The following is a 14,984-nucleotide window of genomic DNA, read 5'->3' as shown; positions in this document are numbered from 1 at the left end:
TATCCACAAGCAGTCTCCCAAATACCTGATTCTATTTGTTCAACAGAAAGAAATCAGCCTCCATCAGAGGAATTTAACTGTGAACAGCTGTGATAAGGATTAAGCTATCAGCGGATTCTCTTAATGAATGCAGAAAATAAAGCAAAGTGGATAATAGAAGGATTTCTGAGAGCCAGGGCAGGGACACATTCCCATCTATACATATTTACTACTGGCCTGATGAAAGTAAAAGTTTTCTAATGGCTGTCTGAGGCCCAAATGAATCATCCCTTATAGATATGATGGTTATCTTCTGGAACCCTCAGTAAGGATCTGCTAGCTGGGGAATTCTTGGAGCTGAAGTCCACATATTGAAGGATTCCCAGGTTAGGGGAAAGTTTACCTAGATATTCCCTACCCCACCCTGTTATCATTATCATTATCATCATCATCATCATCATCATCATCATCATCATCATCATCATTGTAATAATAATAGTAATAGTAATAATAACAGTAATAATAATAGTAGTAGTAATAATAATAATAATATTAATAATAATATTAATATGGTTATTCCAGCTTGCAGGACTGGCCTAGGGGAAAATTTTTAATGGGGGTTTTAAAGTAATTTTAAATTAATCAGACCAATTATGAATATTTGTTTTTAATTATGTTTTAATCTATAGTTTTGGGATTTGCATTTTTATCTGGTTGTTAGCCGCCCTGAGTCCGCAAGGAGAAGGGCGGGATATAAATATAAACAAAAGTAATAATAATAATAACAACAACAAAGTTGGAAGGGACCTTGGAGGTCATCTAGTCCAACCCCCTGCTCAGGCAGGAAACCCGATACCATATCAGACAAATGGCTGTCCAGTCTCTTCTTAAAAACTTCCAGTATTGAAGCATTCACCGCTTCTGGTTAATTGTTCTAACTATCAGGAAGTTTCTCCTTAGTTCTAGGTTGCTTCTCTCCTTGATTAGTTTCCATCTATTACTTTAGGCACTTTGGAGAATAGCTTGACTCCCTCTTCTTTGGGGCAGCCCCTGAGATAGTGGAACACTGCTATCATGTCCCCCCTCATCCTTCTCTTCATTAGACTAGACATACCCAATTCCAGCAACCGTTCCTTGTATGTTTTAGCCTCCAGACCTCTAATCATCTTTGTTGCTCTTCTCTGTACTCTTTCTAGATTATTTTGAATGATCAAGCTGCCAATTAATTTAATATTCTTTCCATCTTTACCTTTTTACCTTTACCCGTCTGGATCAGGATATTGTGCCAGACTTCATATGGGGGCAAAGAAGGAAAAGTTAATTCTTCCAAGCCCTTCCATTTTCCCAACTTAAAATTCTTCTGAAAATGCTATTTGAATGGTAACAAAATCATGGGCATGTGTGTTTTTGCTATGAGGACAAATAGCTGGGGATTTTTCATTAAGAAAATGGCAAAGGGAAAAAATAATTATTCTCCTTTCTCTACAAACCTGTTTCAATTCAAACCAGTTGCCTCTATTATGGGAAACAAATTTAGAGAGAAAGATGAATTTGCATATCTCTGTCATAAAGGGTAGTCTGGTCCCAGGAAAACGTGGAATTTATTTTTGTGGTCAGTAATGACTCATCATGTATGTAACTTACCCTTTGATATCAAATGAAACAAATCCAGATAAATGCAATTATTTTTCTCACCTTTTAAAGAAGCTAATCCAAACAAGTGATGCTCCATTAAACCAATATGGGCAACTACCATATCAAATACATCTTTGCATAAGGTCTTAGTATCACAAGTCAATTCTAATCTTTGGCCACTTAAAAGTATGATGTTGACTTTCCGGCGATTGTCTTCATTCTTCCCTTTCTTGTTCTGATTTTCAAACAAGCAAAAAGAAGACTATCAACAATGATACAAAACTGCATACAAAGGACCATAAATTGTTAAATACATCCTTTTTTAAAAAAATCCACCTTTCTAATATGACAAAGGAAATAGAAAGTGAAGGGAATGTTAATTTTATCTTTTGAAAATAAAGTTACAGAGGAATATAATACTGCAATGTGGAACTCATATCAACTAGGGCTACATGCAGTTTTGCTTGCCACGTTCCTTTTTAAAATATATGCAGGAGGATATGACCAAGGCACTGTCAGCCACTCAAATACTAAGTGTACAACTAAATGATATCAGTTCTCTATTTCAGTTACCTTGGTGTCAGAAAACATCATTTATAAAAATGTACCACATTGGTACTGCTAAGACAGAATATGTGATGAAAGGAAAGCAGTAATTATATAAATCATCTGCATTATAGAAACACCGTTAAGAGCTTCCAAATTCCATTAATTTCAAAGTACTAAAAATGATGTAAAAAGCAAGCTAGTTATGTTGGAGCGACATAGACCCAAACTTTAGAAGTTGTAAAAAAAAAAAAAGCATTATAGCATTCCCAAGACTATATTTTGATAATCTAATATTCTATTACAAGGGCAGAGCCCCCACTTTAAAAAAACAAAACAAAAACCTCCTTGCATTGCTAACAATGTGAAAGAAAACATTAATCTACTCAAAGAGGAAAATTCCAGACACTGGGGATGAAGGATCAGTTATGTAGTCAGAAGTGAAACAAAAGGTTGTAACCCAGCACAAAATCACATCATCCTAATGAAGTAAACTGCAGAAACAGTTTCATGGAATAAAAATAATTTCATTAAACTGAGAAAGGAAGGGAAGGGAAGGGAAGGGGAGAGCAGGGGAGGGGAGGGGAGGAAAGGGAATTATCTGAATTGTACAGTATGAAAGACAAAGAAAACTCTCTTCCCAATCTCTAGAGGTGGTGTTGAAAGCTCGTGATGATTGTCACACAACTTACCAGATAAATATTGCACGTGGATGATTGTCTAAAAAGGGGGCAAAGAATCCACTAAGAGAAATGAAGCAAATTAAGAATATAGGAAGGATTTTACACGAGAAAAAAACATAAAGATCACCAGATACCGTACAATCAGATCACTGCTAGCTACATGCTTCTTACTGATGGTACATTTACAACAAAGGTCTTACCAGAATTGATTTTGGCAGATCCAAGGAGGTAAAGGGTTCAATGGTCGTTTTTACAAACTCAGGACCAAAGAAATTCTGCAAATTAGAGAAACTCATTTTAGCATTCATGTGATCAAAGACTGATAAGCAATTGAAGACTTGATGGGAATAATGTTCATAGTTATTGCAGAGGGGAATTACGGATTGGAAACAGCTCTTCCCAATGAAGTTTAGTGCACATAACAAATCTATTCATTTCTAAGATTCCATTAGGTAAACATTCTATACATTAAACAAATAAATGTTGCTTGTCTAATTAAATAATTGCCTTATGAAACCTGTTGCTTTCCAGATCAGTTGGGAAAATTACTATTCCTCTAGAACAGTGGTGGCGAACCTTTTAGAGACCGAGTGCCCAAACTGCAACCCAAAACCCACTTATGCATCATTGGGTGCTGGGTGGGTGTGGCCCACTGGGTGGGCATGGCCCATTAGGTGGGCGTGGCTGCGGTGGTAACGGCAGACTGGGTGGGACTAAAAAGTTCAATCAATCAATTCCAACTTTGCAAGATCTTTTTTTTCCCGCGAGAAGTTGAAATTGACTGATTGATTGAACCTTTTTTTTTTTTGCACACGGCGGCGGAGGCTTAAAGCGAAAAGGTTTTATAAAACCCAGCTGAAGGCCTAGGACTGGGGCGACGGTGTGCATGCCCCCAGAGAGGGCTCTGAGTGTCGCCTCTGGCACCCGTGCCATAGGTTCGCCACCACTGCTCTAGAAATTCCCATCCTAAGAATTTATCTTGGAATTCTGGAAACTGTAATCCCAACACAAGGCATAAAGATGAGGAAATATAGAAGTAGCAATAGTCATTCAAGCAGCCATCTTCTATCATGACATGGAAGGATGGACTTATATTTTCCTTCCTGTATATTTCCTGATGAAAGCCAGTAAGACAAATGAACGGCGTTCCCAAGGCATGATGATATACTAGGAAAATTTCTCCTGCCACGAAAACTTGATACGCACATAAAACTGTAACTGAATTTTAGAATATCAATTAGAATATTAATGCTAATTAGTTAATTAGAATATTAGAATGTTTCAAATATTTAATTAAAATAGAATTTAATCAGAATTAGAACATTCTAATTAGTCAACTTTTTTATAAAACACACACACATCTTTCTAAAACAGATGCAGTGTTAAAGGAGCAATCTAACTGTATTATGGGTGATTTGGAAAAGGTCAACAGCATCAGCAGGAAACATTCCAGGATACTTCTGAGTCATTAGTTTCCTATTTGTCATGATGTTGTGTCAAACCTAGATTGCTTAAACCATCTCTGCTACTGTTGGGGCATGTAGTAGGAATCTCAAGAATCTCCATAGGGATAACATTTTCTAAGACAGAATGGCTTTTATGGCCTATCAGGACATCAAGCATGAAATAAGTAAATAAAAATCATACACACAGAGACACACACAGACCGTATGAACACATTTTATTCCAAACACGGACACAAAACATATACGCTAACACCAGAACAGAGCAAAATATTGTTAGAAATGACTATCAACTGTTATAAAGAATTAATTTGTATTCATCCAACTGTATTGGTCAACCACTTAAAGTAAGAGTTGGCAACTGATGACTCACAACTGTTTCTAGCCATTGTTTGAAGCTTCTGGGATTGTCCAAAATTGGACCACTGAAATTTGTCAATCAATGGCTAAAAGGAAAACATTACTAGGGAGGGAGGGAGGGAGGGAGAGGAGGAAGGAAGGAAGGAAGGAAGGAAGGAAGGAAGGAAGGAAGGAAGGAAGGAAGGAAGGAAGGAAGGAAGGAAGATGTGTTAACCCCTCCACTCTGCTTAGCACACTGTTTTTTTAAAAGATGCAATCCTTGGCCCATCACTGTCTTAACATTACCCTTAGCTTCCTTTGTGTCATAGCTGTTTCCAAAGCAATTTCTCTAAGTGGATCCTTTGTCATATCAAGCACACTCGGCCGCACTATGTCTCCAGGATAGAGGCTGAGCCGAGACTGCCGGAGAGCCATTTTAGCTTGCAGTTGCATCATCTCCTCCTCCTGGCGCTTCAACATTACTTCTTGGCTCAACAGGTTGTCTTCAGGAGTTGCTTCATACTGCCTGTTGGTGAAAAGGAAAGTGGGGAAAAAAATCTTATTGCCAGTATGGTTCTGTAGCAGAGTTTAATAGAAAACCCAGCTTATAGACATAGGTTCATAAAACTGTGTAGTTGCATGAGACCACGAAGAAGAAGAAGAAGAAGAAGAAGAAGAAGAAGAAGAAGAAGAAGAAGAAGGAAGAAGAAGAAGAAGAAGAAGAAGAAGAAGAAGAAGAAGAAGAAGAAGAAGAAGAAGAAGAAGAAGAAGAAGAAGAAGAAGAAGAAGAGAAGAAGAAGAGGAGGAGGAGGAGGAGGAGGAGGAGGAGGAGGAGGAGGAGGAGATAGATAAGGAGGACAGGCTTCTACTCTATGTCTGTAAGCTAATTATTACATGGAAGTTCCTTCTATTTAAATGTGAAATCTTAACTTCTAAGAATCTCTCAAAAGCCTTCCTTTACTTGACTAAGATTTTTAGGTCAGCCTACAAATGCAGCTGAACCCCTGAACTTCTTGGTTTGCTTTGTTAAATCAGGGCACAGGAATTACTTATTAACTTGGTGCTGGCATGATTATCACTCAGCTGGAAAATGAGTATACGCAGAAGAAATATTTGCCTCTTGTACTTACTGAAGCGTTGTTGCATATACGGTTACTACCAAGGTTAAGGAATAAATTAGGTAATGCAGAATAAAAAGTAAAAGTATAGAGACAAAATATCAGAATGGCAAGGTACAAATTTAACCCAGAGACCCATCATTTTAGGGACAGAAATATTTTTAGCAGAAGATTGTTCAGCACATTGCCATTAACCAAAGTTTACCTTATACAATATCCTTTATTTCTTACATTGATTATTTTTTTCCCCACAGCCTAGTAGCATAACTATTTGTGTCGGGGGCAAGCAAACAGAGCCAGCCATAAACAGCTAGACCAAGCATCTTTATTGGCTCTACCTACGTTACAAGACTCTCCCCAGACTATTTGTCTTTTCTTGGTAAGGCTTCATGGATCTTGGGGAGGTAAAGCTTATGCCACTTGTGGCTGCGCAACGATTCCAAGCTGAGCCCACATTTGACCCCTCATTCCAGTCTAGCTGGCGGTTTCCCAACAATTTGGTGGGCAAATGATAAGATGAGGTGAGGTGAGATGAGATAAAATAAGACAAGGAAAGATAAACCTTTATTGTCATTTTTTACTGTGAGCATATTGGCACACATTAAAAATGAAATTCTGTTACCTGCTCTCAAAAAAAAAGTATATATATACCCATACACACTTACATAACACAGATATACAAATGCTATACACATACACGCAAACACATATATATCACTGTCCAAATAATAATAATAAACCAAAAAAAGTCTGGATAGTGGACATTGCAGAACTTGAACACAGCATAAGGCCCATCTATTCCGTGAAGGCCCATCTATTCCGTGCGGCCGGCTTGGCGTAGTTTAATTATGTTTCAGTGGTTTTTTTTTTTTTTTTTTTACGGGTGTGTTTTTAGAACAGGCCTGTTATTTAATTCGATTTTAAAACAAACTATTTATTTATTATCGTGGTTTTTAGTATCGCCTGTTCACCGCCCTGAGTCCCGCAAGGGAGATAGGGCGGTATAATAAATAAATAAATAAATAAATAAATAAATAAGTAAGTAAGTAAGTAAGTAAGTAAGTAAGTAAGTAAATAAATAATAGAAGAGAAAGAACTGGAAAAATACAAAGACCTCCAAATATAAGTAGAACAACTGTGGCAATAGAAAACAAAGATAGTATGAACATTAATAGGCGTATTGGATACAATCCCAAAACAACTGGAGCACTACTTGAACACCATTGGCATCGACAAAATCAGTCAATTGCAAAAGGCAACTTTACTTAGAACATCTTACATCCTGCAATGATACTTTATTAAATATCAGCACGTGCCCTATCTCTATCAGGGAAGGACCTGATAGGTGGATAACAATGCCAAATCCAGTCTAAACATCTGGCTGACTGTATGACCAACCATAATAATAATTCATACTGACTGGATCTGCACATATGCTACGCCAATACATTACAACATCCTAAGAGAAAAGAAGAACTCAATGTTTTTGAAGGCCAACGCCAGCTAAAGACTGGGCAATTGTGATTTCAGATGTTTGTATATAGAATAAAAGAGAAACAACTGGAGAAAAACAAAGGAAGACCTGCAAATAGAAGTAGAACAACTGGCAAAAGAAAGCAAAGATAGTTCCAATAGTAGCAGGGGCCTTCGGTGCAATCTCAAAAAATCTGGAGCACCATTTGAATGCCATCAGCATTAACAAAATCATCACAAATCAATTGGAAAAAGCAGTTTTACTTGGAACAGCTTATATCCTGCAGACCATACCTTTAACACCATCAAACAACATCTGCCTTTCCAGGTCCTTAGGAAGGACTCCTCAATAGATGGAAAAAAAAGTGAAATCCAATCTGAACATCTGGCTGACAGTGCAGCGAACCACAGTAATAAAAAATATCATATTTTAAAAAATCAATCACTCTGGACATATAACTTTTCTCTGTTGCAGAAAAAAAAATCTTTGCATGTTCAGATTTCGCAATTTTACAGACATGCAAAAATCCAGAGTTCAGCATTTTAACCTGGCAGGTTAAATAAAGGAGCGGCATGTTAAGTTATGATGGTTACGATCCTGTTTCCTCCGATTTGTAGAAAAAGGGAGGATATTAGACTGAAAAGGTAAATATGCCCCTCTAACCACAGCCCAAAAATGCTCAGTAATCATTTTATAGCATGTTTTTTACCCAGATTTTGCCCTCAGTTCATCACATTTGAGGCAATTTAAAATCTTCCTTAGGTTTTAAAGTTGTGTTTTTCCTCTTCTCCCAACAGGAGTTTAGCTGTGGACATGATCTATCATTGCTTTACTTGTGATGTGGTTGATGATGAAGTCAAAGGCTGAGATTTGGCCGCCATGGTTATTTTGGCTTTGGCTGCAGGAGTTTCCACAGAGGCTTTTGACAGTGTAATGACTGACCAAGTGCTTGTCAGGCCTTACACGGTCTCCTTATGGATGTAGATTTAACGCTCTTCTGCAATAGTGCTAAGCCATTATTCCAAATATGGATTTTGTGTTCTTTTGGGAAAAAAAATATATTAAACTTCTGCCTGGGGGTAAAAAAGAATTGGTTGTAGAAAAAGTGCTAGTTCTGTGCTTCAAGAAGGATTTAAACTGAGAAACAGAGCCAGGTTCTGCCAGCTATATATTGCTAGTTCTGCCATTAGTGAGTGCAGTACAGGTAGTCCTCGACTTACGACCATAATTGAGCCCAAAATTTATGTTGCTAAGTGAGCGCTTTTTCCTTCTGTTGTCCTACTATCTGGAGAATTTGGGAGGATCCCTTTTGAGATCCTTCTCCGTGGCAATTTTTTTCTGTGGGCTTAGATATCTCTTGTCCAACCACTGCCTTGGCTACAGATCTTCTTCCTGCTCCCAATTTATTCTCATATCCCATTCCACTAAGACCGAATAGAGCTTGCCTGTTTGCATTTTAGAGTGGCATACTTAAAACATATACTAACATATTATGTTAGTATATCCCAGGGGTAGGCAACCTTGGCTTTTTTATGACTCGTGGACTTCAACTCCCAGAATTCCTGAGGCAGCCCTGCTGAGGGGAAAGGGAGAGGTTCCCAAGCTGAGCCATGCTGGCTCAGGAATTCTGGGAGTTGAAGTCCACGAGTCATAAAAGAGCCAAGGTTGCCTACCCCTGGTATATCCACATGGATTGCCCACATCAGTCAAGCAAGCTAAATAAATAAATATTTTAAAAATTCCACCATGTTTTGGACCCTGTTAGCTATATCCAATAATATATCTAAATTGAATAATATATAGGTGGACACAGATGCCTTGTTAAGGAAAGAGGCACAATTTAACATGAAAAATGACTGTAATAAAGCCCTTATATCATACAGTTAGATCTCTACATTTTTATCTTCCTTCCAGTTTAACCTGGTTCTTTTCTTCTTCTTCTTCAGAAAACTGGCTTAAAAAAAACCTATAGCGAGCCAAGGGATTATATCTAATATTTTTGTATACATGTATAACCAATCCTTCCATTTCACAAATGGCCTGAGAAATGTTGAGCCTGAAACGAACAAAATATTATAACACGTACTCGTATGAATTACATGTAATGCTGAAGGCATGCCTGAATAAGCTAAATTTAAAAACAAAATATATTCCTTGAGTGTCATTTTTTTTTCATGAATTTGCACACGGCTAACAGCTGGGGAATATATTCCACACGATTCCAAATTAATTTGTTTGGTTTCATTCTCCACCCCTCCCCCATTACTTGATTTTTCCAATATGGCTTGTAGAGCTTTTTGCACAGCGGCCTTCGCAAGATTATTAAACCAGTTGAGGCCAAGGGCTACGGGGAATATTATGGTGACTAAGACTAGAACATTAGCATTTCTGATTAGCTGATTTTATCTCAGAATATCGTGAACCGGAGCAAGAAAGAAATAACCTTCTGATTTTTCAAGGTGTGACAGAAGGAGTATAAGCCATCTGCTGCAGTCATCTTGAAGCGGAATGGCAAAGAAATGATTAAGAACTGGAGAAAAGGTTGCAGCCAATATGTCAGTTTCCTGTGGGTGGATAAAGGGTGGGGAGATTTATAACAGAAGAAGGTGCAGCATGTTTTTTTGGGGGGAAATACACCCCTGCAGTTTTCTTTGCTTAAAGCTATTTCTGTTGACACCGAGATTTCGACAACTTGAAATTTACCACACTGATAATACTCCTGTTTTTTTACATAACGCAACTCCCACCCCACCATAAGTTTCTCTAAAAGGAGTCACAAGGCTGGAAGACAAACGAGGGTGTTTCCCCCCCCCCCCCACACACACACCCATCTCTGTCTCAGTTTGGTTCTTTCTGTTTTATTTGGCTGTACCAATCAAGGACAAATTCTCTTTAGGAGTTCAAAAGCTTATTGCAGCAACTTAGAATTGAAAGGAACTTTTAATGCTGGTTGATTTGGCTTTAATCTTGAGTAGAATGTTTAAAAGAGGATTTTGCTTATTTTAAACCAAAAGTCCCCAACCTTTTGGGCACCAGGGGCCGATTCTGTGGAGAAAGATTTGTCCACGGACTGGAGAGTGCGTGGTTTTGTGTGGTGCCTGCATCCCACGGATGAGGCTTTGCTTGTTTGTGTGAACCAGTTGCTGGCATGCCGTGGCACAGTACCGGTCCATGGACCGGGGGTTGGGACCCCTGTTTTAAACCATTTGTTTAGCGACCTTTGGAAGTTTCAGTGGCACTGAAAAATTGACTTACAGCCAGACCTCAGACTTACAACTATCACAACAGGGTCATATGATCAAAATTTGGGCAGTTGGCAACCAGCATGAATTTATAATGGCTGTGGGGTCCTGGGATCATGTGATCCTTAACTGAGACCTTCTCAGCAGCTTCCAACAAGCAAAGTCAGTGAGGGAAGCCAGATTTGCTTAATGACCGTCTGACTCACTTAACTCGCTGAACAACCACTGGAAAAAATGGTTGAAAAATTGATTCACTAAAGCCTTGCTTAGCTTAGGCAGAGTAGGCAACCTTGGCTCTTTTATGACTCATGGACTTCAACTCCCAGAATTCCTGAGCCAGCATGGCCGGCTCAGGAATTCTGGGAGTTGAAGTCCACGAGTCATAAAAGAGCCACAGTTGCCTACCCCTGGCTTAGCAATGGAAATTCTGGTCCCAACTGTAAGTTTGAAAACTATCTGTAATTTTCTGTACATTTGGAGGGGGTGCAGAGGTGGAACTTGTATTTCTAAAGCAAACAATCCAGACAGATAGACAAAACAGAACCTTTGGACACATTGCGTGGCCTATCATGTCCCTGAAGAATGCTATATAGCTGATTTTTATAGAATTTGGAGCTGAATGTGGTTACTATCACTTTTCAACCTTCTTTGCCAATCCAGAAGGCTTGTTGGATAGAAACAGTGCTTGTCTCCTATTCCATCCTTTCTTAAAAGGATTATATATTCAACAAAGGTTCTTATCTGAAATGGTGTAGGGCAGTGATGGCGAACCTTTTAGAGACTGAGTGCCCAAACTGCAACCCAAAACCCACTTATGCATCGTCGAGTGCTGGGTGGGTGTGGCCCATTGGGTGGGCGTGGCCCATTGGGTGGGCGTGACCCACTGGGTGGGCGTGGCTGCGGTGGTAATAGCAGACTGGGTGGGACTAAAAAGTTCAATCAATCAATTCCAACTTTGCAAGATCTTTATTTTTCCCGCGAGAAGTTGAAATTGACTGATTGATTGAACCTTTTTTTTTTTTTGCACATGGCGGCGGAGGCCTAAAGCGAAAAGGTTTTATAAAACCCAGCTGAAGGCCTAGGACTGGGGCGATGGCACGCGTGCCCACAGAGAGGGCTCTGAGTGCCGCCTCTGGCACCCGTCCCATAGGTTCGCCACCACTGGTGTAGGGTTTCCTGCCTGAGCAGGGGGTTGGACTAGATGACCTCTAAGGTCCATTCCAAATTATTATTGTTGTTGTTGTTGTTGTTACAAGAGTGCAGTTGCCCTGTTCCAGAGGATAGACAATATTTTTGAAGTGGGAAGATTTACTTGGAAAACAATAAATTTACTTGGAAAGCAATAAATTAGTATGTTTTTAAAGGATTTGTTGCTGCACTTCTTTTTTTTTTTTTTTGAAGATGCATTTATCCTCGTGGTACAAAAAGTTACTACTCAAATGTTTCTGTAAAAAGTGCCTTCTGAAGGATATATGCCAGTGATGGCAAACCTTTTAGAGACCGAGTGCTCAAACTGCAACCCAAAACCCACTTATTTATTGCCGGGTGCCAGGTGGGTGTGGCCCACTGAGTGGGCATGGCTGTGGTCATGGTAGACTGGTTGGATGTGGCCAAGGTGGGCGTGGTCACCTCAATGTTGCTCGTGGGGAGGGACGCCTGTGGGGGCCGGGCAGGGTTGGGGGAGATCCAGGGGGTCTCTGGCAGATGGGGCGGTGGGCAGGAGGCTCCTCCTGCAGGGTGAGGCGAGGCAAAATGAGGCAGAGCGGGGGTGCCATTGTCGCAGGGTAAAGCGAAGCAGGGGCCGGGGCGTCTGCTGCCTGACACCATCGGCCCCCGCACACAGAGGCCAGTGAGCACATGGGGGCCGACAGTGTCCATCAGCAGCCACAGCCTGCCGGCTCCTCGACCGGCACACTCTGGGGCTGTGCAGCCCACTGCCAGCAGTTCAAAGAAGCCACCTCTGAGCTAAGGAGGCGATGCAGTGGGTCGTGCCCGGGAAAAGGAGAGCATGCGAGGCCAGGAGGGATGGGACGGGGGGGGGGAGGGAAACCAGCCATGCTGGGATGCATCTGGCCATATGGGACCTCGGCAAGTTAGTGGGCGGCTGGTTGAAGAGGGACGGTTGCCATCTCCGGGGCATGATGTGCGTGCCCACAGAGAGGGCTCTGAGTGCCACCTCTGGCACGCATGCCATAGGTTCGTCACCACTGATATATGCTCTCTGGCATGTCTTCCCTGGCTATGCAATCCCAATGAAAAATACCTAACATCCTTTCAGTAATGATATCTACGTCACATGGACATAATTGTTGATTCTGACTTCTCTCTTGGTGGCATGTTTGCAATGTGCTCTCTGCCTCTTCAGGACCCCTCTCCAGGGCTGAGAAGAACCAAGAAAGAGAACATAAATTCTACTCTGCTGCCCATTGAGGGAGCAAAAAAACAACCAAGGGAACAACTAGCATATAACTTCTCCTCTGTCCTTGCTGACAACCTTCCTAAGTTGTTTTTGTAGGACCATGCAGAGGCCCTCTTCCAAGTCTCTGAAAGCATGGGGAGGTGGTGGAAAGATGCTGCAGGCCCATAACTTCAGGACAAACGGAATGTGGAAATCACAGAATGAAGGAGAAAGTAGGAACTTTTACCAATATAGGTAGTCCGCAATTTACAACAGTTCATTTAGCGGTTACATCACTGGAAAAAAACTGACTTATGATCATTTCTCGTACTTAGGACGGTTGCAGCATCCCCATTCCCATGGGCACATGATCGAAATCCAGACAGCTGGCAACTGATTCACATGTTCCTGGATTATATGACCCTATAGGATTCCTGCAAGTCGTCATAAAATAAGCCAGTTAATTTCCGGTTCAGCATTTATAATGGCTGCAATATCCCAGGGGTCATGTGATCCACCTTGTACAACTTTCTGACCAGCAAAGTCAAAAGGGAAGCCAGATTCACTTAACAACCACGTTACTAACTTAACAACTGCAATGATTCGTTTCACCACTGTGGCAAGAAAGATTGCAAAATGGGGCAAAACTCACTTAACAGATGTCTTGCTTAGCGACATAAGTGTTGGGCTCAACTGTGGTCATAAGCTACGGACTAGCTGTGCAAACTATCTATCCCACGGCTCCACAGGCATTGCAGCAAAACTGTCTTTATGGTGTTTCCTTAAGAGCGCTGGCTGAACTGGAAGTTAACTGGCTCCTTTGATGAAGGTTTGCAGGAATCCTATAGTGCAGTGGTTCTCAACCTTTTTAATGCCGCGACCCCAACCGGTCGTAAGTTGAGGACTAAACTGGTCGTAAGTTGAGGACTAAACCGGTTGTAAGTCGAGGACTACCCAACCGGTCGTAAGTCGAGAACTTTCCCTGCCCGGGAGCGCTGCACATGCGTGGTTCCGCCCCCTGCGCCGGCCGAGGCGTAGCTGGCAAGCGGCAGAGACGGAGCAGGCCAACCACCAGCTGGCCCAGCCCAAGGGAGGTAAGGCACCCGCCGGAAAAGGGGGAAAAAATGGACAAAAAAAATGGCGGACAAAAAAAATGGCGGACAGCCTTGCTTGGCGACCCCCATGAAATGGTCGATCGACCCCAAATGGGGTCCCGACCCACAGGTTGAGAACCACTGCTATAGTGTCACATGATCCAGGAACATGGTACAACATTCAGATTGGTAACGGTCTTGTTTGCAGAGGGCCCTAGAAATAGACCCTCATTATAGAAGCGCCTTAGCAATGAGCGTAAATAGCATCAGGTACTCAAAAAATGTTAGGAACACATTGCATGCAACACTGAGAGTGCATTCATAATTAGGATCTTACTTTTGGTTAGACTTGGCTCAGAACCCAAGTTGCCAACCCAAGGTTCAAATGCAAAGACAGCCTTGACAGCAGAAGCCTGACAGCATTGCAGATTTGAAGAGAAGCTCACAATGAACTCAGTGAATAAGCTGTGACCAGAGCAATTATCGCAGGTTGTTCCTTGCTTCCCTCTAATATTTGGGACAGGTGATCCATGCCTACTGTGGATGCCCTCCACATTCCAGAGATGTATTTTATTTCTGTATCTGGCAAAGCCACTCATTGTAGGGTCTGAGAGGAAGTGGGCTGAATAAATGTTCTTTATTCTGCTGTAGACAAATCCTTGCACACCCACACATTTCTTAGGGAATGAGTCACAAAAATTTCTGCCTTAGTCTCTACCTCAAACTGGTGGAACTATGAGCATTTCAAGTCTGAGCAAAGCCAAAGCATGGGGGATATCAAGACACATTTCTTAACTGTGAAAATAGTTGGGCAACATAGTACATTTGTCTGTGAAATGGTAGCATCTTTTGCTTGGAAATTCATATCTTTCTGGGGCAGGCTAGAGACCAAACTAGTACTGTAAATTATAGACTATTATCAGTTGAGTATATTTCTTTGCTGTACATATATTCCATCTTTCTTCCAGCAGCTTACAGCAACTTACAACCATTCTTTTAGTGACCATTCGAAG

At 41.0% G+C, this 14,984-nt stretch overlaps 1 protein-coding gene across 1 annotated transcript in view; it reads right to left on the bottom strand.

Annotated features, from left to right (window-relative positions):
* PTPN13 (protein tyrosine phosphatase non-receptor type 13) overlaps positions 1-14,984 on the bottom strand; it is a gene marked incomplete at its 3' end in the record, with an annotated part of 103,240 nt that overhangs the window by 47,996 nt on the left and 40,260 nt on the right. Inside the window, exons 9-11 of the mRNA XM_015832359.2 lie at positions 4,952-5,171; positions 3,044-3,118; positions 1,675-1,849 (exon numbers count right to left, since the gene is read on the bottom strand). Of these exons, the coding sequence (XP_015687845.1) occupies positions 1,675-1,849; positions 3,044-3,118; positions 4,952-5,171 (470 nt within the window). The remainder of the gene's footprint in view (positions 1-1,674; positions 1,850-3,043; positions 3,119-4,951; positions 5,172-14,984) is intronic.

The sequence above is a fragment of the Protobothrops mucrosquamatus genome, unplaced genomic scaffold (assembly GCF_001527695.2).
Source record: "Protobothrops mucrosquamatus isolate PMUCROS unplaced genomic scaffold, P.Mucros_1.0 scaffold3, whole genome shotgun sequence".
In the NCBI taxonomy this organism is placed as follows: domain Eukaryota; kingdom Metazoa; phylum Chordata; class Lepidosauria; order Squamata; family Viperidae; genus Protobothrops; species Protobothrops mucrosquamatus.
The sequence above is the reverse complement of the archived record's forward strand: the minus strand, read 5'-3'. Positions and strand labels throughout refer to the sequence as shown.